This window comes from Saccostrea cucullata, unplaced genomic scaffold (assembly GCF_032062105.1).
Source record: "Saccostrea cucullata isolate Sc308-1 unplaced genomic scaffold, CSIRO_AGI_Scuc_v1 ctg1181, whole genome shotgun sequence".
Classification (NCBI taxonomy): Eukaryota; Metazoa; Mollusca; class Bivalvia; order Ostreida; family Ostreidae; genus Saccostrea; species Saccostrea cuccullata.
Genome location: NW_026925902.1, coordinates 42,011 through 68,958, shown reverse-complemented (window position 1 = coordinate 68,958; position 26,948 = coordinate 42,011). Strand labels below are relative to the sequence as shown.

At 32.6% G+C, this 26,948-nt stretch overlaps 2 protein-coding genes across 2 annotated transcripts in view; both read left to right on the top strand.

Annotated features, from left to right (window-relative positions):
• The window catches only part of LOC134269962 (uncharacterized), a 36,125-nt gene extending 10,878 nt beyond the window's left edge, over nucleotides 1–25,247 (top strand). Inside the window, exons 2-8 of the mRNA XM_062752136.1 lie at nucleotides 6,044–6,233; nucleotides 13,895–14,005; nucleotides 14,403–14,466; nucleotides 18,175–18,395; nucleotides 18,847–18,918; nucleotides 23,053–23,190; nucleotides 24,982–25,247. Coding sequence (XP_062608120.1) covers nucleotides 6,044–6,233; nucleotides 13,895–14,005; nucleotides 14,403–14,466; nucleotides 18,175–18,395; nucleotides 18,847–18,918; nucleotides 23,053–23,190; nucleotides 24,982–25,247 — 1,062 coding nt within the window. The remainder of the gene's footprint in view (nucleotides 1–6,043; nucleotides 6,234–13,894; nucleotides 14,006–14,402; nucleotides 14,467–18,174; nucleotides 18,396–18,846; nucleotides 18,919–23,052; nucleotides 23,191–24,981) is intronic.
• Nucleotides 25,248–25,857: 610 nt separating this feature from the next.
• The window catches only part of LOC134269967 (probable serine/threonine-protein kinase roco5), a 30,769-nt gene continuing 29,678 nt past the window's right edge, over nucleotides 25,858–26,948 (top strand). Inside the window, exon 1 of the mRNA XM_062752138.1 lies at nucleotides 25,858–26,121. Coding sequence (XP_062608122.1) covers nucleotides 25,926–26,121 — 196 coding nt within the window. The 5' untranslated portion in view covers nucleotides 25,858–25,925. The remainder of the gene's footprint in view (nucleotides 26,122–26,948) is intronic.

The following is a 26,948-nucleotide window of genomic DNA, read 5'->3' as shown; positions in this document are numbered from 1 at the left end:
TACTTACACATTGCAATGGGGATCGGCCGAGGACTACCACACCACTACATGTATCTCACGATCGATCTCTATTTCAAAGACTTCTTGAAAGGAACAAATAAAAAAAATCCTCTCCGCCTTCGCCCCATTCCCTGATTTCCTCATATTTACCTTTGTACGAGTAGCTACGTGTAATACCCATCATGTCCAGATCCATCCTTTAGCTTTTCTTGAAGATTTAATTCCGATAAATATTACAGTTAATAAACTTTCTGGTGTAAGATGCTGGCAAAAATCTCTACTTTGTGAACTGTTTTTCATCAAATTCTGAGTCTCTTGAGGTACAATTTTCTTGAACAAGGTGTTTCAAAACAAGAAGAAAAACATGCAGATTTTTTATTGTCTGCCATCTTGCTTACATTGTACACATTTTGTATTCTTCAATGCCGAAGAGCTCCAACATGGGAAATTACTCGGATAAAGAAAAAGCACATTTAGACCAACTTTATGGTGTAATAAAATGTTTATTTTTCATTTACCTATAAATGATTTAAATGATATTTGCAAAATAACATTTCAGGAATATAAATCTCCCTACTAGGATTCTCACATCACTTGCCAAAGTGTTTAAATACTACGTCTGACAAGGGAGGTGAGAATGACTAATTTTTCACTTTTTGGAATCAAAAAATTAGAAATTGTAAAAAAAAAATGACATATACTATTTTCTACATAGTTTTGATTGTCATATTTAAACAAGAGGCCCATGGGCCACATCGCTCACCTGAGAAGCTTTGACCATTCTGTTCTTAACCAGATTTCCCCCTTGTAATAAAATTATGTATCCCCACCCTACCCCACTGATCATAATTAAGACATTTTGAAATCAACTACCCCAGGATCCTGAGTTATGTCCAAGACACGATGTAGTTACGATATCGACACATTACTTTTATATAGTTTACTATAATAGTTCTATATTCTCATGTGTATATTACAATACTTTTTGTTTTAAGACTATTTCCTTACTGTTAATATCCTCGATATCGTGCTGATATCGAATCATGGTTGCTCTAGGAATTGTGATTTCCATCCTTAATATGGTGTTTTTAACAACTGTTACTTAAAAATTTCTTGATAAATCTTTCCCTGGTGTGTCGATATCGTCGATATCGACGATATCGCTTCGATATCGAATCATGTTTGCTGAGTTCTTGGTAAATACCTTCCCTGTTTTTTTGAATGTGTTGATGCTTAAATACTTTACTTTTACGAAGATTTTATCTGCCATAAATATCGTCGATATCGACGATATCGTATCGATATCGATTCATGATTGTTAAGAGCATATTACTTTACCAATCTTTATCCTAATATAAAAACTTTATTTTTACATCACTTCTGTGTTTAAACAGTTTACTTACTGTCGATATCGTCGATATCGACGATATCGTGTCGATATCGAATCATGATTGTTACAATATTTTCAAGAATTTTCACACTAATCCAATATCTTACTTTTAATCTAATCTAAAACAATAACAACCCTAAAATTTTCTTTATCATATTGATTTATTTTTATATCCAATAAGGAATCAATTTGGACTTCACTTGTGACTTTCCAAAATTATGTTATACCTCAATGTGAAAATAGATTGTGCAAATAGGATCGATATCGATACGATATCGTCATGATATTGTCGATATCGACGACATCGACATAATATAGAGTCTCAAATACAGCACCATGTATTTCAAATTAATAGTGCTGATTACGATCGATATCGATACGATATCGACATAATATTGTCGATATCGTCGATATCGACATCATATTTGTTCTTGGACATGTATGAGGATCCTTCCATGTGCAAATAAGTTTCAGCTTTTCTGGCCAAGTAGTTCTTGAGAAGAAGATTTTCAAAGATTTTTCCAATATATTTCTATGTAAAACTTTGATTACCAATTGTGGCCCCACCCTTCCCCCGGGGGTCATGATTTGAACAATTTAGAATCTACACTACCCAAGAATGCTTCCACATAAGTTTCAACTTTTCTGGCTCAGTGGTTCTTGAGAAGAAGATTTTCCAAGATTTTTCCTATATATTTCTATGTAAAACTTTGATTCCCCATTGTGGCCACACCCTTCCCCCTGGGGGTCATGATTTTTATAATTTAGAATCTACACTATCCCAGGATGCTTCCACATAAGTTTCAGCTTTTCTGGCCCAGTAGTTCTTGAGAAGAAGATTTTCCAAGATTTTTCCTATATATCTCTATGTAAAACTTTGATTCCCCATTGTGGCCCCGCCCTTCCCCCGGGGGTCATGATTTGAACAATTTAATATCTACACTACCCTAGGATGCTTCCACATAAGTTTTAGCTTTTCTGGCCAAGTAGTTCTTGAGAAGAAAATTTTTAAAGATCTTTCTATATACATGTATTTCTATGTAAAATTTTGATTCCCCATTGTGGCCCCGCCCTTCCCCCGGGGGTCATGATTTGAACAATTTAATATCTACACTACCCTAGGATGCTTTCACATAAGTTTCAGCTTTTCTGGCCCAGTGGTTCTTGAGAAGAAGATTTTTTAATGACCCCACCCTATTTTTGTCTTTTCTTGATTATCTCCCCTTGCGAGGGGATACAAATGTATGTCCCTTCATTTTAACGATTTAAATTCCCCTTCACCCAAGGATGCTTTGTACCAAGTTTGATCAAAATTGGCCCAGTGGTTCTTGAGAAGAAGTCGAAAATGTGAAAAGTTTACAGACGGACAGACGGACAGACGGACAGACAGACGGACGGACGACGGACAAAATGTGATCAGAAAAGCTCACTTGAGCCTTCGGCTCAGGTGAGCTAAAAATGCACAAAAAACAGCTTTGTGTCACAGGGTGGCTGGCGGCTTCCCAAAATCAGTTTTTATATAGTTTTTATTTACAAAAATGTACAAATACACGAGTTTCTACATGGCTCAATGGCTCACTGCTGGATGGCTGGATAGCTGGCCTAAATGGGATCTATAATATAAATCAAAGTTAGATACAGACATAAGATAATTATACATTGCTCTTACTTGTACATTTTGCTGTACATTTACTTAGGTGCATTTTACTGCATTACACATTACATTGTTGCATTTACTGCACTGTGCTCATACTTCAATACACTTCATACTACTTTACTTTAGAGAACTTTTACGTTCACACATAAACTAAGTGTATTACATGTACTTGTAGACAACCACTTTAAGACGAATAATGTACGCCATACTTTATACATACATCACTACGTCTACATTATACATATACTCATACACTTATACTTTTACTTATAACACATATACTTTACATGAGCAAATATTACTTTGAATCTAACTTACGTCTGAAATTATAGAACACAGTTCTGTGGCCATTTCAGGAATAAAAACCGTCAATAAATAATACAACTTACAAAAACAAATAAAATACACTAATCCAGAATAGGGGGACCTCTGGTCATAAGATATTAAAACATATATCAAAAATAAGGTAGAAAGTTGAGCAGCCTTAAACACTTCTGCTCTCTCCAATTGCTACGCCCAATCTGATTTCAAGGGATTTAAATCGCCAGGGAAAACCTGCTTAACAACCTTAAAAGTATGGTAAACATTTTGGGCTTATATTATTAGTTAAATAGTTATCAGACAAAAACATATGGAAATCAAATATGGACATCAATTGTGACACTTTGCCTAGTACTTTTTTCTTGATGTTATTGATAAATAGCAATATCCACTATAATTTACACCTTCTAGCCCTGTTTCCATAACAACCAGGTTATTTACCATGCTTTCTTTCGTATAGTCAATCTTTTCATTCATTGAAGTTTCAGTGAGAAAAAAAATTAGCTGAATCCAAAACATCGCGTAGCCACATCATTTTGATATTTAGGTATGTGGAAAGACTTATTGGTTTTCTTCTGTAAATTCCTATTATTTTTCTTTCGCTGATTTTTTGTTTCGACATTTATCGAAGAGACTTTTTGTTCATCGTAAAGGTCATTAAAAGTTAGGAACAGATTTGACCCAACGCATATGAACTATGACCCCTTTCGAAGTTATTGCCCCTTTCGGAAGAAATGCTTGTTATCGATACTCCTCCGGAACCGTAAACCGTAGAGGTACGCATGCTTCACCCATGTCTTCGACTAATTTAGTAGGTTCTCCAAACTGGGAAGTGCGAAAGATTTCCTAAACCCCTTCGAGTAGTTATTGCCCCTGAAAGTTTTAAAGCTTACCACAAAAAAAATTAAAACTTTTAAACAACAAGTGGTTAACATTTGGAACCAACTGCGTGTGATCTTATGACCTTTGACCTTGAAAAGTAGGTCAAGGTCAAAGGTCAAGGTCATTCAAAATATGAAAAATTAAGGGGTTTTTTTGTAGCTCCTTTGTTCTTTAACAAATTTTAAACATCTTTGCATCTTTAATATGTACTCTTAAAACCATTCCAGAGATTTCATGCTTGTCCCCTTTGACTGACCCCTCTAAAAGTTAATGGCCCTTTCAGTGTAAACCCTTGTTATCGCTACTCTTCCGAAACCGTAAACTGCAGACTTTCGAAACCTTCAATAATGCCTACGACTAATTTAGTAGACTCTTGAATCTATTCATTGTGAAAGGATTTGTCAACCATATTTACTTGTTATTGCCCCTTACAGTTTCTGATGTTTACGAAGAACTAAAAACTTTTTAACGACAAGTTGTAAAGACATCGGGACAATGCATGAGAGATTTCGACCTTTGAACTTGAAGATAAGGTAAAGGTCAAGGTCATTTGGAAAGTATCAAAATTTCTTATATATGTTTTTTCTTGTAAATGACCTTGACCTTTGACCTTCATATTTGACCTTGAACTTTGACCTTGACCTTTTTCCTTGACCTTTTCTCACAAGTTAAAAAGATATATTCATTACTTTTACCTAGATTGAGCTTGTAATGTAAAGTTCAACTTTATAAGTGTTTTTTATGACCTTGACCTTTGACCTTGCCCTGAGAGTATTACGGTGAGTCTCTTAAGTACAATTAAATTCTAGTGAATATCGGCAAAATCTACATTTTTTTCTGTCTGAAATTTAATTGTTGCTGAGTATAAAAATTAATTTAAGCTTGTATTGGCTATTTTTTCGATTGTGGTTAATATCATTCAATTCTCCTGCTCTACTACAACATTTAATACCAAATAGTCTTGCTTTCTTTAGTACGTGGAATTTATTTCAATTTTAATTAGATTTAATATTTATGGAATGAATCTAGAAAATAGCGATTTTTCCTGTCAAATAAATTTCCACGCTCTCAATGACACCGTTTTCTTCCTGAGATGCATGTTTCAAGTTAAATTTATGCTGGTTATTACTAATTCAATTCAAATAGAAATGATTATTAAATCTTACCTATGAGTTAACTACATCTGTGAAAACGAAAGCGGCCTTTTTCAAATACATAAATTGCTACGCAACCTCAAATGCATGTATACCCGTTAATAGCAATATCATAATTGTAATCAGACAATATCCCTTAGATATTAACTCGAAAACAATCTCATTTAAACTCACATATTCACCCAGGAGCTTGTCAGAAGTTTATTAACTGTTACTACTTGACTGGTCAATGAATCAAGGAAATCCCGGTAACTTTAACTCGACAATAATACGAGTTGACTGCAACGGAATCTGTGGTGTAGTGGTTAGAACGCTCGACTGTTAATCAGAAGGTCCAAGGATCGAATTCACCTGGAAGACCTTTTAATCTTTTCTTTTTTTTAATTTTTGATTTTTTGGCGTTTTTCTGGTGTTTTTCTTCATTTTTTTCAACCCAAATGACACGGAAAGACTTAAGAAGGTGGAGAGACGTCTTATTGTTCTCTGAACAATTAGTTTACAAGTTCAATCTCCTGTTGGTCATGTACATGTATGTGATGTTTTTCCTTTCATTTGATATTGTTAAAGTAAAAGATTGCAATAAATGTAGTATACAGTTTAAACAAATTTGATATATTCAACTCTATTTCTACTTCTAAGGATAAGCTGGATTTCTACTCATTCCCTGTGTATACCACAGTATCATGTCCTAGGAACCAATCAGATTGGAGAAGTAGGTCATCTGCCATAAACTGTACAGAGAATAATGGATACATGTGTATACCCAATGAGAACATTACACAGCTGTTGGAGTTTTGCTACAGATATCCAAGGATTCCAATTGAAAAGGGTAAAAAGAAACAATGGCAATTTAATTTTATGCTTATTTTAGGAGAATTTAACACTTTACTTTGTTGCCATTATTAAATTATTGATAATTATGATTTTTAGTTCAGTATACTTATTGAATCCTTGTATTTTGATGTGATTATACATTTGCATGTGAAAACATACATTTTTCTTAGCTCTACAGGTCAGGGATCATAAGAACTTATATTATAGTAGTGTGTCCGTCGTCCGTCTCTCTGTCTTTGTGTAAACAATGTCTCGAAATGCTTCTCCTCATGCAGTTTTGGTCTGATTTTAAATAACTTTGAACACACGTTTACTGCAAAAAGATTCATAATTATGTAAATTGGTTTTCCTTTCGATGAACAGTGTTGCCATGGTTACTTAAAAAACGGCTTCTGTCAATTCTTTCAAACTGATACTGAAAAAACCGGTTTAGTCTGATTATAATATAATGTGGCATGTCAGTAGTCTACATTCTGATACTTGCCGATATTTGTCAGTCTTGCTCCTTTGTAGAAGTATAGGTGGCGCCACAACCGATTAATTAGGTTCAACAACACTTCCGGTAGCAAGTAAACACTTCAAATCTGGGCAATTGTCAATGGTATATCGATGTTTTCTAGGATTCCCAAGTGTTTGAGCTGTTGTTAATTAAGCTTTACTGTAGATAAAAAGCAAGGGAAACGTTAGGTATCGGCCATACAAAAAGCCGATCATGAATTTCGCTACAAAAACCTCGCCTGTGGTGATGTGCCACATGCATTTGGGGAGACGTCCATCTCTGCAACATCAGAAGGTATATATACCTCATTTAGTTTTTTTCGTATTTAAAAAGTTTTTTAACTTTAAAATATATATATTCTCAGTAAATCCTGTAAATTATGTGTCGTTTTCACAGGTTTACAGGATGGGGGGGGGGGGGGGTTCAGTGTCAAACGTATCTGTGGTGTTCATAACAATAAATTAATAAACTATGAACAGATATAAATCAATAATGATTTAATTGTGAAAAGCTACAATACGAGTCTAAATGCATTTAATTAGTTTTTATTATATATTATTTTATGTTGATCTTAGTACAAAATACACATGAAGTTAAAATTTCACACCCATGTACACTACGGTCAACGCGGATCCCGTATTTTCCCGCGACCCCGCGATGGTGTTTTAATCCTTTCCGCGATACACCGTCACGGTTTTCTCATCGCAGTGATCGCGGGCCCACGAGTTTACCGTGACGGTGTTAGGTACCGTTGTTGAGATTAAATCTAGAAGTGCTTGTTCTCTTTTTTATTCTCTGTTCATATAAAAAAAAAAGATAACGATAAATCTAGAAATGTTACACGATATTTTTAAATAAGAGTTCGGTGTAAATAAAAAAAATGTTATAATTTGAACATTTCTTATTTCAAATGAAGAATTCAAAGTTAACTGTTTTCTTGTTTAAGAAAGTCAAATATATTTTGAGTATCTTTTATCAAAAATATTGATGAATGCATCGCGTCAACCTCTATTTCATTTTCGTTTTTCATCTGCCGTATTTTAATATTTTACTAAATTTATTTCCAAAAAGTATAATTCTTCAAATATACGCGACAAACATATTGAGTGTGCGTACATGTAAGTGTTAGTGGGTTCGGTGTGTAAATTATAATGTGCATATAATTACAATATAAATATGAATGCAGATAGGTGTAAATGTATAAATAAAAATGCACATGCCAAGATATGTCTAGATATGAATTGGTGATTTATTTTAAGCTCGTTTATATTTGTATTTTGATGTGTATATATTAAAGTAAACTAGTTTACAGCATACTGCTAGATTTAATGTGTGTTAAATGTTTCTTTACCTGAATTAATATAATTAATATTTTATAAATTTTCTATGAATTGGGGGGGGGGGGGTTAAGTGTTGTATTTAATTAATTCAGACGCTCATACAATCATACATATTAATAATTTTAAATTTTACGTTTCTAAATAATACATATTTATAATTATATGTTTAATTTAAAATATACATTTAATTACAAATCGTGGTCTAGTTAAAATTAAAAACAATAATAAGCATGATTCGGCAGGGTCGGCTTGAAATTATTATGAAAATTTTAAAACTGTTTGTCTTCTCCTATATATGTACAATAATTACATGTATACGTTTACTTCATTCCTTTCTTTATAAACTTGTCTATTTTTTTTAACCCTTGGCTTTTATTTACGGTGCACCTCTGGTATAATTTACATGTAGTGATCACCGTACTGTTCAAATGATTTTCCTATGTATACACATGTGTAGAATTATCAATTACATAACACTTCCTGTCTGTGCACGGGTTTACGGCATTGTAATTCATCGTACGGTAGAAGTTTCATCCACCAAAGGAATAAACGATGCAACAAATTTCATGAGATGAATTTTATTCTAAATCACACATATATATTAATCTATGTAAATATTTTTCAGATAAATTAAAGAGATAAAATAAAGACATTAATGTCATGATCATAATAGAAAACCGACATAATTATTTTTTTTAAATTTACAATTTAAAATTTTGAACTGAAATTTTTTTTTATTTTTGACCCAAATCACAATAACTTCAGTATTTAAATGCTTGACTGTATTTTCTTGAAGGGTTACTTCTAATTACGTCGAATACGTTGTGTCTCATTAACTATTTTTTTTTTACTTTTATATATACAACAGGTCTATTTTCAATATACACCTTCATTTTGTTATACAGTCATGTTTCTATCAAACAAGTTCAAATGCAAGTATTCTACACCCATGCTATAGTCTGTTTATGTCTTGTCTAAATTTATCGAGCGCATCGGGTTGGGAAATATTTATTTTGCGAAGCTTTTATTTGTTTATCTCGAAGAACTCCTAAGATAGTAATTCTGAATTAAGGCAAGCAAATGAATAAAAATATTAAAAATAAAAATTAAGAACATAACATAAGATTATTAAAATAATGAATTAATGTGTTGGTAAGAACGGACTATAGATTTCCAAAGTTAGCGGGGCACCTACCCCGAAGGAAACCACCCCACTTTCGATACACACAAACTACGGGGTATATACGTAATGTTAGGTAATACCTCTCCTGTTGCTTTACTTATAATGTTTAGATAGTTGAAAGGGAAAAGCCTTGTTTCAGAATCCATTAATACCACTGACAACAATAATTTAGCTATTGTGGTGTAAAATGGAGGAGGGGGGGGGGATAATTTGCTCATCAAGCTTGATGGCCATTAATAAAAATTAACTGCTTTGAACCATAATTATGATTATTAATGACCAACTTAAAAGGAATTCATACCTAATTTAAAAATAATATAAAATACACAAAGTTGAATTTAAAAAATATAACACTGCATCAAATATAAAAAAAATATGACTTAGTCGGGATCGGAATGATATCAATTCCTAAATGTAGAAACCATCAAAGACACGGTAAATTGAATAAATGAGTTGGAAAAAAATAAATATAAACTTTAATTAAGTTTATATTGTTTGGGGTTTTCAGATTTTCTAATTTTTCAAATTTATTTGCTAGAAAAAGGGAAGGCATTAATTCGTAATATCCGTTAATAACCGGACTGGAGGGGAAATATAGAAATATACAAAATGTAAAAGATAAGTAAATAAAATAATAATTTTCAATCAATCACCATGTGAATCACTAATCCATTTATATATTTTTCAAATGTTTTGGATTAAAATAAATGATATTTGCCTACCGAAGACTTTAGTCTGGTCCGATTTTTAGGAAAAAATACTTCTAACGGCAAAAAAATATGCTGGCCTTCAAGAAAATGGCGTTAAATAGATCAAAATATACAAATTATATATTTATCAATTCTTTTTTTTTTTACCATTTTTTAAAAACCAAAATGACGCTAAATATATGACATGCATTTTACTCTGTGCGAAATGTTGGGGGAGGTAACTCGCGTTTACGGCGATTACTTTTATTTAGTACCTGAGACCGATATCGCAAACCGCGATGGTGCGGATCAGGTGAGGGCCCGTACCGCGGGAATACGCGGTTTTACCTGAGTTACATGTGTTAAGCTGCGATCAATTTCACACCGCGAGGACTCGCGGTAAATACGGAAACCGCGTTGACTGTAGTGTAACATATTATTTTAATCTGTAAATTTATAGTTTTCTTGACCATTTATAAGACAACTATAATTAAAGGTTTTAAAGGCCTTGATATTTAGAGCCTGATCTTTCCAATTTTTGCTTGGAATTGAGGAAGATTTAGCATAAAGCAAAAGAAGTACACAGTTAGACTGTATATTTAATAAGGTATGTACATGTAATTAGAATGCCTAGCGCTGTGACAGTTGTCAAGGATTACCCCTCAATTTAAATTATTCAGCAGTTTACTTGAAAATTCTGGGACATATCTGTTTAGAAACCTGTTGTTTAACATAGGGGGCTTTAATTATTTTGATCCCCTACAGAACTTTTAAAATCCCATCATTTATCTTTATTTGGAGATACAAGGGCATTATTTATTTATTATTTGTGACATAAAAATTGATAATTAAATCTAATGTAAATTCGGTATATTTCGTGTTTTAGGAATTGACTGAAATATCAAGAAAAGCAGACACTCCCACAAGGTGGCCTTTGGTCTAGGCAGAGAATCCGAGATTTATGAGGAAATTAACCACTGAATTATTAAACTTGGACTCATTTTACATCAGATTAGCCTGAGCAGTATATTGTGATAAAAATATGATATGGATTTGAAAGGCTGTAAACAATCATGACAGTTTTTTTACAAAGATAAATGGAAGGATTCCTTAAAAGAAACCCATGGATGTAATTCTTCATTATGATTGATCATACATGTATAGGATTTGAAAGTCTAATATGGCATTGAAAATTAGGTACAATATTTTAAGTGTATGATTTCTAATTCGGCATATGGCATATTTTATTTGTTTTTGCACATGTCATTATATTAAAACAATAATATACAATATAACTGTTGTCTAAAATTATTTGAAAAGTTTTTATTGTGTAATTATTTTAAAACCTCCTATTAAAATCAGATTTTTGTTACCCCATGAATTTCTGATGGTCGCTTAAATCTTTGATATGTACAGCAACCATCAGAAATTCGGAGCATACCAAAGATCTGGTTTAAATCAGATTGTGGGCACTAACACACACTCCTATTTAGAATTCTGCAGTAATATATTTTTTTGTATACAATATTTAGCAGAAATTACTTACAAGTTGTTTGTTTTACGCACACCCTTGACACAGTCACATTTTGAAAAAAAACAAAACTTTGAAGAGTGACACTGAGTATCAGCTGGGTAATACCTACATGTAGGTTACATTTCCCGGCCGGTAGCCGTAGACCGGTGGTAATCGGTAGTAATCCGTGGTGTTAAAGATGTCCCAACATCGGTCCACATCGGCCTAGCAGTCCTAAAAGTATCAGTATCACATTATCCAGCGATGGGTATCCGATGGGCAACCAATGCATTTTATGTTAAAAATGGCGTGGTTACCGCCCGGACTAACAAAGGCCCAGTGATGCATTGCTAATTATAAAACAATGTTCCAGTATAACCGGCCGATGTATAATACATCGCTCATACATTGGTGAACATCGTTCGTACATCGGTCGACTACGGGACAATGTTTGGTCGAACATCGACCGATGATCGGCCGTTATCTGTTGAACACCAATCAACTCCCCGATGACCTCAGATTCCACGGATATTGGACGATGCTCGGCCATACATCGGCCGATCCTTTAAAGATGTGTTAATGATGGGTTGCCGTTGAGGAGCGATATTAGGCATCGTTGAAGACATAGCTGGAATTTAACTACGAATTATTTCTTACCGATGACCCCACCGATTCGCAAAAAAGCCTCAGTCACCTGCCGATCACTAGTAGTGCCCGTCCGGCAACCACACCATTTTCATAAAAAATGCATCGGTTTCTTATCGTATACCCCATCGCTGGATAATGTGACTGATACTTAAGAATGTTTCATAGGAATGTCAATAATTATATGATCCGTAAAATTTTATAAATTCTAATTGATAAAGGGTAATCTTGATAGAGTTGGTGGTAAGTGCCAGAGGAATATTGCATTAGTCATTTAGAGAAAGGGACTTGGACGTTCTTGTGAATATCTTTTATAAGTTTGACTAGATCACTGGGACTTGCTCCCGGTGTGTAATATTTTATTTATTTTTAAAAAATCATGCTATTATATGGAAATAATAAAACAATGAGTTGTTTTATCATTACTGTTATGCTTTTTTTTTCAAAATGAATTAGTAAATTTTTACACGCCGTGAGCAAGCCCCTGTGCTAGATTTGACAAATCTTGGCACCTTCACTTCTTCCCCAACTCTCTCTCTCTCTCTCTCTCTCTCTCTCTCTCTCAACATGTTCGGTAACCAATATTTTTTTACGATTCTTTGAAATATTTCAGCTCAGAAAAACGTAAACCAAGCGAAATATTTTTAATTTCATACACTTTTAATTTCGTCCACGCTACACTCAGTGTCACTGTATATATATATATATATATATATATGCGTCCCAGGCATTTCCAGCTGATGAGTCAGATTACTATGTACACTTGTGTAATGTAAACATCACTTGTTAATCCCGTTAAAAAATAACGTAAAACGAAAAAAATATGTAACAATAACAGTGAATTTATTTTCTAATGTTCATAAAATATTGTAAATGTAGATGTATTTCTTTCCGATCTATTTTTATACTCTTCATCGGTGTTTATTTTTATGGTCAACGCAATTGCTAGTTGACTGAGGAAATTACGATTATAATCTCAAAATACGGAACAGACCTTTCCACAAGCTCCAATTTCGATCAAAGTATCGTGCACTTCGCCGATGTTATTCCTTTTTGATACTTTAAGACACCAAATACTGTATTCAGTCATTTTATAACGTATATTTTCACAACAATTGATATCTTCGGATATTGAAACAATATTTCTGAAACTTTCCTCAAAGGACGATCACTGGTTGTTGTTGTGCCATGTGGTCATTCAGTTTCAAAATGGCTACCGTTGCCATGGAAACCTGCAAAAAGTGACAAATTTTGTCCGCAAGTGTTCTCTCTGGTTCGTTGAACATTTGTCATGAAACTTTTTTTTTTATTTTATTGATTAGTAATTGTGATTCGCATTTTAAATTTTCAAATGATCGGTTATTGTCATGAACACAAGAGGAAAGTGAACATTCTTTAAGTTTGATTTTTAAATGAAAGTACTGAAAGGACTGATACGAATTGATAGTTGTTCAAGCTTAGCTAATGGGTATTGTATTAGTGATACAAAAAATGCAAGTCTTGACCGAAATTATCAATAGCTGCCTTGGAAATAGGGAAACAGTTCTGGGTGACAAACGCCATTGCTTGCAATAGCAGATTCTCTAGTTTTATTTATTGCTGTTACTTTTCTCTTCTTTTTTTTTTTATAAATACAAACCAGTAGAGCTATAGTCTCGACAGAGAATTCTGTTTTTTTTTTTTTTTTTTTTTTGAGGAAAAAAAAAGTCTCACGACATTTCTTCATTTATTATTTATAATAATAATACAACTGAAACGTCATACTTTAGATTAAAACATTTTTTTAGATATCTGTTTGATACTAAAGAAATCAACGTCTCTTGTTGACGCCTACAGCTGTAAACAATTTAGAAACGGGTGTCCAGATAAGCTGTACTGGAGCGATGGAATCTTGGAATGTACTTATTACACCTATCATAAAAAAATTGTTTTTGTTAAATTAAAGTATATCATAATGCTTTTTAAATTTAAAAAGGTTTAAGGCATTTCAGTAAATATTGATCTCTAATCTAACTTCTTATTACCATTGATTTTCATGAAAAATAATGCTATAAAAATATATATTCCGAGTAAACCACCGCTATCAAAAATTATATAAAAATACACAGTAATCGATTACAGTACTGAATTTACTTTGATATTAAAAATGTTTTGAGTATTTATTTTTTAAATATATCTTTAAGAAACAAAATTGATTTATTCTTTAAATACGTATACTTATCATTTAATGTTAATCATATGATAGATTTTCGAATCTTTTTTTTTATTTTATAATGTTGAGTAATTCATTTAAAGATCCAAGTTGCCTATCTATTGGAAATAGATGTTTTCTTGATGAGCCTCTTTGTAAAGATGAAGGGTATGTGATTAGTATTCTCCTCGCCAGAAGAAATAATATCAAAATAACAAATAAGAAAATCATTTTATAATATAATCATAGATATGTTCACTAGACTTGATTAAAATTCACTTCTATTTCATGTTGAAAGGTGTCAAAGATAAAGAAACCTCCTATATTTAACATTTATATATAAAAAAAATTGTTCATATGTACATGTACGAGGGGTGTTAGAAAAGTTCGCGGACAAGTTCTATTGTGAGCGCGCTATTGACAACGAGCACACGGCGGGTGTGACCGGTCGGCAGGGGATGCTCACTCCTCCATGGCACCTGATCCCACCTCTAATGTTTCAGAGGTCCGTGTTTGCTCTGCTCTTTTTTTGTATATTGTTTAATGGACGTTGAGATTGAATACTGTTCGTTATCTCTATATCCTTCTTCCACGAAACCGGTCAAACTTTCCAGATAAAATCTTAACCTTTTTTTCCAATTTATATACAAGAATTTGGTGTTCTCCGGTGATTATTGAAAAATATACAGCTCTTTTATTTTGATAAAACTTGCTTCACGGAGCATGCTACATTTTGGCAAGTTAACATCACAAAGACCATGAAGATTCTTTATTAAAATTAAAAATTGCACAATTTTAGCGAAAAGAGATTTATGATATTTTACCTGCCGTTAAAGCATGCAGGAAACGTCACTGGGAGAAATTTTGAACTAGTATATACGAGGGTTGATCCAAAAGTTCGTGGAATTTCTTTCTAAAATTTTATCGGGATTTGATGAAAGCAAACAACAGGCATATTCATAATATAGAGTCATAATGCAACAATATTGGAAAATTTTACTACTTTCCAATTTTCAATGAGGTCACACGAGCTTCCTGAAAATGGATAGTTGTGAAACCCGGGGGAGACTTCGACGTAACGTCAAGTTAGATTTGTCACGTCACGTTATATAGATGCAACTCGCCCTAATTTCCAATATGAATTCGTAACTCTGCAAAAAGCTGTCTTTTCTTTATTTTTTCTCTCAAAAAAGCCTGGTTATCCTCTTGCACCAACTTATCTTCATTTTCCACTCATATTTCAATTTACAACCCATCTTTCCATATGATATTCCAATGATCATGATCCAATTTCAGAACTGTAATGCAGCGTACAACGTCCATTAATTAACGCTTTTAATTCTTTAAAGGGGTTCTGCTCCTAAAACAGTCTCCAAAAAGTCACCGCACCTTTAATAACGTCCATGGCAGTTCTATTTTCTTATATTTCTCATGCCACCGAAAAACCAATACAAACTAAATGCATTTTCCTCAAGTCTTTGTCTATTATATACACATTTAAGATAGAGTGATCACGTATTTTTCACAAAACGTATGACTTGACCGAAATTTGACGTTGTCTAACGACTTAAAGATGAACAATAAATAATCAATTAATAAACTGAATATACAGTAAAATCAGTAAAACTTTCACACAAAGGTTTATAAAAGACCAAACAATCGTAATAATGACAAAATTTTCGTTTTCTATACCACACAGGCCGGTTTCAATCTCATTTCACGTATTAAGAATTAAAATGAAAATGAACGTGTTAATGTCTCCCCCGCATTACCAAACAACCGTTTCTATGGCAACTGCCATAGAGTTACTATCAAGGATATTTAAACTGTTTTTCAATTTATAATATTCATGAAGTGTCTATATTTTCATTTGTAATTTTCAACCAATTCAACCTAAAAATGAATAAAATATGAAAAAAATCCACGAACTTTTGGATCAACCCTCGTATATGACTGTTTTATAGCCGTTTATAAATGATCAACGCGTAAAAACACAGCCAAAAATGGGAACGTCTTTTATCGTCATGGAGCACTTCACTACGTAAAAATTAAGTGTGCAGACAGGAAAATGTCCAAAAAGAGATTAAAATGTTTAAGATGCTGCCGGGAATTTCCTACAAATTCAAGAACAAGTTTTTAAATGGCTGTAGCTTCATAAAAATGGAAGGATTAACATTTTGAATGATTAACTCCATCGATACTTCAATTCCCCCTTATGGCATGGACGTTGCGTTGCGCCTATGGTTTTGCATAGTTTCCGTACCTGATCAATTAGCTGCATAGATTTTTTTAAAGATCTCAATAATATCCAAATCAGTACAAAAGACATTATAGTAGAAAAGTTTGATGTCTTGATACAAGTATTCAATTTTAAAGTAGAAAAAAAACATAGGAAAAACTGAAGAAATGAAAGATTTTAAGAACTGCGACAAAGCTTAACCGACGTTCGATACTGATATTTAGAGTCTTAAACTTTTTTTGCCAAGTATATTTTTAGTTTCTACATATATAGCCTAATTAAAATTCAAATCAAAAAATTGGGGTCTCTACGCTTCTTTTGGCCTACAGTACATTTAATATGACCTTTTTGCACTGAATTTTTGACTTAATTAAAAATTATATTTTTGACGTTTTCCCTCTAATATTTTTATTCAATTAAAGCATGAAACAAAATTTGTTTTAAAAACAGACACTTCAAAATTGTGAATAAGAAAAAGTTTTAAATTGCTTCGCATAATCAATTATTTGACCTTTCTGCACTAATAAACTGTGATTTTTCTGGCAAGAAAATTATTTTAAAGTCTTAAACTTTTTCTGATTTTGAGCATATAGGCCAAATCAATCTTAAATATTTAGAAAAGAACATGAAAAGCAGGGGTAGATCATATAAATTTTTAGATATTTCTAAAAAAAAAGTGTCAATTTTACGATAAAATTGGCTCAATTTTTTTCCCGGATTTTCAGAATATAAATTTACTATATTTGTCACACTTTGTTAATAGAATTCATAAGAAATATTTTAATAGATATTTCAGCATAACACATTAAACTGCAAATACCAGCTTTTTGTGCAACCTAAAGGAAAAAAAAGAATCCAAAATTAACAGTACTGTTATAGTTCAAAATGGAAAAACTGATCATTTTCGTGTAAAAAAAAACTTTCACCACAAAATATAGTCCCTATCTTAATTCTACTTGAATGAAATTTAATCGCTGTTTTTTTTTTTTTTTCATTGAATATAGTTAAATTTGCACAGTAGAATTCAGATTTAATGTTAGAACTTAACAATGATGCAGAATTTTATAAATAAAGGACCTGGCCAAATTATGCTCAAAATCTCAGGATCGTAACGGGTTGAAATCTGGCTGTCACGTCGCTTACGTCAAGTGATTGCTCCGTGAATCTCATTACCCCATAGTAAAAATAGTTGTAAAATTTGAAGATTTTATAATATGGACCTGATTTTTTAGATACCAACAAACAAAATGTAGGAATTTATTCAGACATACTTCACAGTACACAATGGATTTTCCGTAATTCAATGTGTCCGCGAACTTTTCTAACAACCCTCGTATGTAAGAGATTCCTTACGTACATTCTTACATTCTCTCTCTCTTTCCCTCTCTCTCTCTCTCTCTCTCTCTCTCTCTCTCTTTGTACACTATGCAAGTGTGTGTTTGAAATAAATTTATGTTTAAGCCACAGTGCAGTACTGGTATGTCCAAATTTAATTTTCATGAAGCTCAAAGATCACATATAATTGTTAGAAGGTTCTGTCTTGTAATGGTTCTTAGACAGTAATAAAATATGTAGGATAGACTTATTTACAGTTCATTTAGATTTTATAAGAATATTCTTTTTTTGCTATTGAAAAGAATTACTACCATTGGACCTTCAGAAGTCACTCAAGGTACAACAAACGTCGACTTGGGATCGACCATCTTAAATACAAGTTTAGGAAATACCCCCATCCCAGATATCGATGGAAGTAATACATGGGTTTGGATACTAGTAATAGGAGTATTTCTGATCGTGTTCACACTAGTATGTGTGCTTATATTCATTATCAGAAGAGGAAATCTGAAGACTTTGGGCGGTATAAAATTTTATATCAATTTATACTGTAAACATTTTTTTTGAAATGATATGATATTACATAAAGTAGATTTAAATGGTTATTAATAAAAGTTTTAAAAATATTTTACTACCTTAGATATATTTTCTTCAACACAAATAAAGAAATTTCAACATCATTAGCTGAAGTTGAATTAATTTTATTTTCATACACTTAGTGTGCTTCAACATTTCAGTTAATTAGATTGATAGATTATCTAACTTAAAACAAAGGTATGAGGAAGTATTTGTTTTTTTTTAAATTAATACATGCATCTAATTAAACTGATTATTATTGATACGTCTTAAGTTCAAATTTGTACTTTTATTGACAGCATATTTGTCAATAAGGGAAATAACAAAAGGAATATAGTTTAAATTGATACTAAAATGATTATGTACAGTCATTCTAATCCTTTTCTTTTGAAATATAGAGAGGCACAAGGAGGAGGAGACCATTCCCCTTAAAATGGACATCTCTGGAGAAAGAGAATTTTTTAAAACGGGTAAATGTTATTTTCATGTTTTTTACTTTATAAAATTATTAATGTAAAATGCAATATTCACATTTGTTGTGTTTTTCTTCAAAACCAACTGTGAAATCACTTTGAATACCATTTTCATGTATACTAGAAATATACACAGAGAAAAGTGCGTTCACGTGACGTCACCATGAGGTTGCAGTGACGGTTGTAAAAAAGCAACGATATAGGGTAGTAAGGAATTCAAATACTGAGTAAATTTTACTTGCTTCCAAACATGCAAAATGTAAACATAAGGTAAGTTTTGTGTGACTAGCGTGCTTCATGAAATATGACTACGTGACAAGTCTGTTTGCTTCACACACCAATAACACACACGAATCTTAAAACATTTCTTAAATAACTTTTACACCTGTGTTTAATATCCTCTTTACATATTTTCATTGATTTATTAGCGCTGCCCTATAACGTTATACTTTTAAATCTTATGAACGTCTCTGTAGTCTCATTGTGATGTTACTTAAGCGCGAGTTTCTCTTTGAATATTTCTACGCGTGAGTATAAAACAAAACAAGAGGCCCAGGTTCCACATCGCTCACCTGAGCAATTTGCTAGGAAAAAAGCACATATCAGAACCGAACTGAACGTTTACTCAGTTGGGGGGGACTTGAATTTTAACCTCCTAGGGGGTCTGGGTTTGAACAAACTTGAATCTACACTACCTGAGGATGATTCCATATAAATATCACTAAGCATGGATTTGAAGTACTTGAAAAGAGGATTTTAAAAGGTTTCCCTATATATTCCCATTTAAAACTTTTATCTGCCATTTTGGCCCCACCCTACTCCCGGGGGTCATGATTTGAACAAACTAGAATCTACACTAACTGGTGATGATTTCACATGAGTTTCATCTTTCCTGGCCCAGTGGTTCTTGAGAAGAAAATTCTAAAAGATTTTTCCTATATATTCCTATGTAAAATTTTGATCGGCCATTTTGGCCCCACCCTACCACCGGGGGTAATGATTTGATCAAACTTGAATCTACACTCCCTGGTGATGATTTCACACGAGTTTCATCTTTCCTGGCCCAGTAGTTCTTGAGAAGAAGATTTTTTTTTAAATGCCATTAATTTTTCTCTTATTCATAACTATCTCCCCTTGAAAAAGGGCGTGGCCCTTCCTATGAACAAATTTGAATCATCTTTACCCAAGGATAATTTGTAACAAGTTTGGTTGAAACTGGCCCAGTGGTTCTTGAGAAGTAGTCGAAAATGTGAAAAGTTTACAACGACGACGACGACGACGACGACAACAACGACAACAACGACGACGACAACAGACAACGGACAAATTTTTATCAGAAAAGCTCACTTGAGCCTTTGGCTCAGGTGAGCTTAAAAGCATTCAGATCAATTTCATAAAAAAATTTAATTCAATTCAATTAGAAAAACACAGCAAAAACTATTAATTTATCAGAAATAATGTGCTTTACTGCCTGTATATCGCCCTGTTTATTTATGGATTAGAAATTTTAAATGTCAAAGGTGTATCAGGTTATCTTCTTAAAATAAGACTTTATGTTCTCAGATATAGGGATGATCTGCCATTCTGTACCCTTTTTTGAAAGACATTTAAAATTAACATAAACAAGATAGCATAGTACCTGTATGTCTTACCGATTTTGACTTCTTTTACATCAAGTCAATGTTAAGGAAATTAAACCAACTTTGAATATGAGAATGTTAATAACTTGTAATGCATACGCGTGGATGATGCTACTCGTGATATAAACATATGCCTTATCCACGGGTAGGTGCTGTATCAATAGCAGATTTATGACACGGTCCCTCCTCGTTGCTTCAAGGAACAAATTTATTAAAAATTTGATTTGTAAAAAATCTTGCCTTATATAATAAATAATGATATGCAAGAATTTTGCTAAAATCAGCAACAAGAATCGTATAATTCAAAGAAGTGTCAAGTCAGTATCTGTATCGGTTACTCTAAATACCGATGTTAACGCCCCCTCCCGAATGTTATTTATTTTTTTTTTTTAGATAAACGTAGGTCTAAGAGTCTAGCATTCAACTGTTAAGGAAAAATTCCTTTGACACTTTCAGAGATGTTTTATGTTGCGTTATATTATATACATGTATGCCTTATAGGGTATACTCAGCTATGTTAAGAGGTCAGAGTTCACATTCCTTGTATATCGTATTGGAAGGTTAATTGTGACGTCATTGAAATTTTACAAGCCACAAAAATTAATTAACCACATAATCATGCATAAATAACAGCTCGAATTTATTTATTGTATCGATTATTTATAAAATCTTGTAAAATCGCAATACTTGATATCAATACGGTCGAGTAATAGAAGAAAGCCTTTCGTTAAATATGACGTCATCAGCCTTGACATGACGCAGCACAGTGATCCAGAGGATTAGATTCACTAGTTTGATAATTAGATCTACAAGAATTCTTAAATAAATATGATACAATTACTAATTTTTAAACCTAATCATTAAAACTAAAAGAAAATAATTGAATAAATACAATGTGTATAGAATATGAATTAATCTAGTAGCATTGAAGCTGCAAAGGGATAGGGAATGTAGAGAATATCGCTAAAACGATGAGCGTATTCGTGATTTACATCAAAAGTGCAAAGGCATAGACTATTTTGTTTGATCTGAAATTTAGAATATATTATTGTGTGACAATCACTTGTGCATCAGGTTAGCTTTACGGCCTGTAACAATAATTTCCCATTGTTCTTTGTCGTTGCAAAAGTCACCTGACTTAAATTGGCTGGGACAATTCCCGGGTGAGCTGCCGTGTGAGTAAGACGTATATTAGAGGGCAGTTGAATTTACTGCAGGGGCAGTATATTTTGCAGTATGCAACGTACAGAACCTAACTAGTAACAAAAGGCACGGAAGAGCAGACCGTGCGTTATGACGTTGGTGAAGTACGAGGACGTAACTGAGAGAGCTTACGATCCAGATGGGACAATACAGTCAAGCTTTCTGAGGGTTATCATCGCCTTTCCACAAGTTCCGGGACTACAGCCCCAGAAGCGATCGGACGATTGATGAACCTAAGCTGAAACTTTTGGTGTTGAGATTCAGATAAGTTGATCTGAAAGGAGATAGAACTTAGAGCTCGTGATTGTGGCAAACCTAGATAACGGAACTGTGCAAGTGAACATTACAGAGCAACCATATAAATCATAACTTTATAATTTTATAAGGAAACATTAAGTCTGTTAGTCTGTCTGTCAAGTTATAAGGTTTATTGCTTTTTTTCTTACAAGTATATGTGAAAGAGAGGTGTGCAAGTGCGTGTGTGTGTTAGTGTGATTATGTAAATATATTTTTCTTTCATTTTGTAAATAAATTTCGTTAATTGGAACTGCCTTGAGTGTTATTTGGAGATAGCCTGGCTCAACCACGTTACATATTGCTTATATAGAGTATATTTTGAAAAGTGCTGGGAGCTGGTCCTGGTCTGCATAACATTATTTTATTTATAACAGAATTTAAGCGGAGTGGAAATATTTAGCTGTTATAAGCATTTTCGGCAAAATTTGAAGTATTTTTTTTTAAAAAAAAAGTAATTAATATTTAAATGGTGCAAAGGTCACATTTTCCATACCGTTCCTTTACATAGCCGAGTAGTATTGTATGTGTAACTTACGATAGATCCGAATCTACAATGTACGTTAGCCTATCACCGATTGCACTTTCACCGTTGAAAGAATGATAACAGAATAAAATTCATGATTCCTAGGTACTTGCAATTTTCAGTCAAAAGTTAGTTTGAAATAAGCCTCAAACTGATTGTCATAAATAAAAGATGCAGATATCAAAGACATATTTTTCACATGATATTCCTCATTTCGCCATGCCATCATCAAAAGTGCGACATCATTAATTTATATGTCATCAGTTTGAATAGAAATCAAAATATTTCATATAGTTTCACGGGGTTTATCTCAAATTAAAAAATAAACACTAAACAAACACCGTATTTATATCATACGGTGTTTAATAGAACATTGTGTAGTATAGATATCCTCTATCTATGATAATTATATTATAATCTGATACAACAATAAACTATATAATTCAACACAAATATTATTATTTGTAGAAGAAATTCCACTCATGGAATCTAAAAATGAATTAAAGGAAACTGAAGGGAACCAAGAACTAAATGACGAATCTTTACTGTTGCCGGCCAATAGAAAAACCTTGAACGAAGAAAATAGTTTTGAAGACAGCTCTTTAAGTTTGTAATTTTATAATTCATAAAAAAGTCCAAAATATATGGAATGCCATATACGACAGCCAACTGCTTACTGCCAACTGCTGACTACCTACTGCCAACTGTCAGCTGCTTACTGCCAACTGCCACACATATTTGAATAAATTTTATATTTATATTGATATTTATATGAATTTTTACAAAAAAGTAAGGAAAAAAACAGGCGCGGATCCAAGACAGTTTTTCCAAGAGGGTCACCCTAGTAAAATTAAATCGAATAAATGACCAAAATGTTTATCTTATGTAATATTTAATATATGCAGTTGATAAAGTACATTGTTTTATTTGTTTTTTATTTGAAATTGGTAATAAAATGACTATTTTTTGCTTTTAATCTTTAAAGAAGCCCCCCGCTTTCCCCGGAGTCAACAAAACCTTTGAAGAAAGAATAATGAAAAAAAGATTTGTCGTTTCGCAGAGAAAGCTGTTTTGAAACTAAATTTTCTTTTTCCATTATATTCTATACCTAAAAAAATCCTCAAATAAAAGTTGTACAAGTCAGTCATGTATACATGTATCTCTGTGTGTTATATTGTTTCACATGCATAGATCAGGGGGGGGGGGGTTAAAATTTGTACAGTCATGGGTTAATATAGACACTAAACGAACTACCGGTATACATGTAACTGACCTTGGACCCTCCACTAAGAAAATTTGTTTTTTTACAAATAAGATATGTTTTACATGCATAAGATATGTTTTACATGCATAGTTCTAGAGAGAGAGGTCCGGACCACCCCTCTGAAATTCGTAAAGTTATTCAATACACAAACTAAACCACAAAAAGTTATTTAATGTATAAAATAAATCAACCAAAAAGGACCATAGAACCCCCCCCCCTCCTCCCCAACCGAAAATGTGGATTCGCGTGTTAAGTTGGTATAAAAATGTCATAGACATGAAGGTATTACGCATAAGAACCACCCTCTCCTCGGCCGAATTTTTTTTTTCACATTTAGGAAAGGACTACGTTTTTTTTTCTCGGCAAAAGATTTCTGGGTTGGATTTTTTTCTACCAGAGTGACCCTCTTGGAAAAAAATGTCTTATAGATCCGCGCCTCTTTTTTAAATTTACAAAAATATCAATGTAAAAATAAAATTTATTCAAATGTGTGTGGCAATTGGCAGTTAGCAGCTGACAGTTGGCAGTAAGCAGTCAGCAGCTGACAGTTGGCAGTAAGCAGTCAGCAGTTGGCAGTAAGCAGTTGGCTGTCGTATATGGCATTCCATAAAAATATGTTTGTATTATGATTGTAAGAGGAAAGTTTGAGAAAACACATTTCTGTCGGATTTATTTGGTTTGTGAACGTATAATAGAAATATATATTGCAATGTGTATCAAAACATAATTTTTTAATGGACAATAGATTATCTTACATTATTTTACAAATGTTCACAAGGCATAGATAAAAAAAAAACTCAGATAAATTTGTTTTTCCCCTTTTGATTTAAAAAAAAAACATAATAGTAATATTTAGAAAGTTTTACTACTCTCTCAGTTTATGGCGAATTGAGTACTATTTTTTATGCTGATGAATACGGTTTATGAAGAATGGGTAGATTATGATTTGAAAAAAAAAACCTTTTTCATGTGTATGTTTCACCCCATGTCATATTATTAAAACTGATACTTATATACTCGGAAATTTAATACATGTATGTACGTAGGTCAAATAACAAATCTAAACAAATCTTGTTTCTCTAAAAAAATGTTAACATATCAATGGTCTTCTTAAGTTACGTTTTTTCCTATAGACAATATAAACAGAAAACAATTTGAGGAAGAAATAGAAGAAACGAAGCCTGATGATAATTCCTTGTCAGATTATGCAGTGGAAGAACAGTGCGACATACAATGTATAGATGAAACCAGCAAGATTGCAGACTTCCCATCGAAAGATGTTGGCAAAGAAGAATATTCTTCGTCGAATAAATACGATATAAGCAGTTACTTAGGCCAACAGGAGGGCAGTGATAGAATAAATTCAGAAAAACTTAAGATGGGTGAGGTTAAACTTTGAGAATACAATATTGGAAATTCCTATCCCCTTTTTGAAATTTATTAGTTAACCCATTCACTTTAGGTCAAAGCTTGTCACCTAATCTTTGAGTGCTTCTATTAGAAAAGCAAACCCTCAAAAGGCTAAAACTAACAGTAAATGGCTTTCAAAGGACTCAAATACTATTTAATTGAACATATATTTTATATAATAAAAAGTCACTGATATGTGAAAATGTGAAATAGTAAATAGAAGAGATTATAATTTTTATATTGCTTTCTCACTGACATTCTGACTTTCTGTCTGTTTTTTACTCTTCGTTTTTAGATTTCTTTAATGTCTAAATTATTTAGTATGAAAACATGGTAGAAAATTTTCAAAGTTAAACACTTCTGTAAATTAATTCAAAAATTAATAAGATTCATACTGAATTTTCAGATATACTTTTCAAACTTTGATTAAATGATAACCTACAGGTATACAATAATTGTTACCAAAAAAAATTCTATGCGAGTACGAGTCAATATTATGCACGAATATATTTTACCAAGACATTGGCGTGAGGTGCAGGCTCGGCAATGATAAAGGAAAAAATGTTTTGTTAAAAAAGTTTGAACTGATCATTTTTTTCCTTTAGATAAAACAGACGTAGAAAAAACCGATGAAGAGGGAAGAAAAAGGAAGTCCGATGAGGAATCTATGAAAAATGATATAGCAAAAATACATAGCAACACACCACATTTAGATGAAACCAACACAACAACAGACCCCTCATCGAAAGACAATAGGGAAATAAATTATTTCTCACTGAATGAAGACGTTCGAGAGGGAAAATTCAGTGATTCAAAACATCTGAAGGACAGCGATAGAATCATTTCAGAAGAGCTTAGGAAAGGTGAGATTGAAATTTTGGAAATTCGCATTCGTATTTTCTTGAAATATTTGTACATGTATATACCAATCTCAGTTTTTATTTATAATCGGCATATCCACCTTAACTTAAAGTCTGTTTGCTGATCTCATAGTGGTCTCCATATCTTGAAAAACCTATGATTTTTAGTAACACAAGGAAATAATTTTAAAAATGTTTTATATACAAAACGAAAAAATAAAAAAAAAATTAATCAAATGGGAGGTAGAAGCATTTTTTTTACTCCTGGTATGTGAATAAAGTGGACACCAGTTTCATGTAAAATGTTTTAATGTTTTCTGTTTAAGGTGTGTACACACATATAATACACTATAATACAGGAAATTCAGAGTAGAAATGATCGAAATTAAAACCCCCTCATTAGTTTCGTCTGTCCGTTCGCAATGTCTGCACCGAGTTTAGAAATGTTAAAACTTTAATCAAGAAAAATAATTTTATTCAGAGTATAAATGTTAGATCGCAAAACTCTTTCACAAGTATCGTCATTCCGAACTAAGTGTTGTATACAGAGTTTTGCAAATTGATTACGCTTGTAAAACATACACAAATTTTGTAAACAGGGCACGAGCTCTATTATTGTTGATGTTTGCGATTCACCGGATGCGTCCAATTTTTAAAAGTCTACTCACCACAACTGCACAGACTGACAATATATTGTGTTAATGTTCTGCTTTCGGACAGTTCACCTCTGAATTTTTTGGATTATAGTTTTAATATTTTTTATTCATATACAACAAGATTGACACTTTTCCTAAGTATTAAGAATAAAGTTATAATTTATGAAAGTGCAA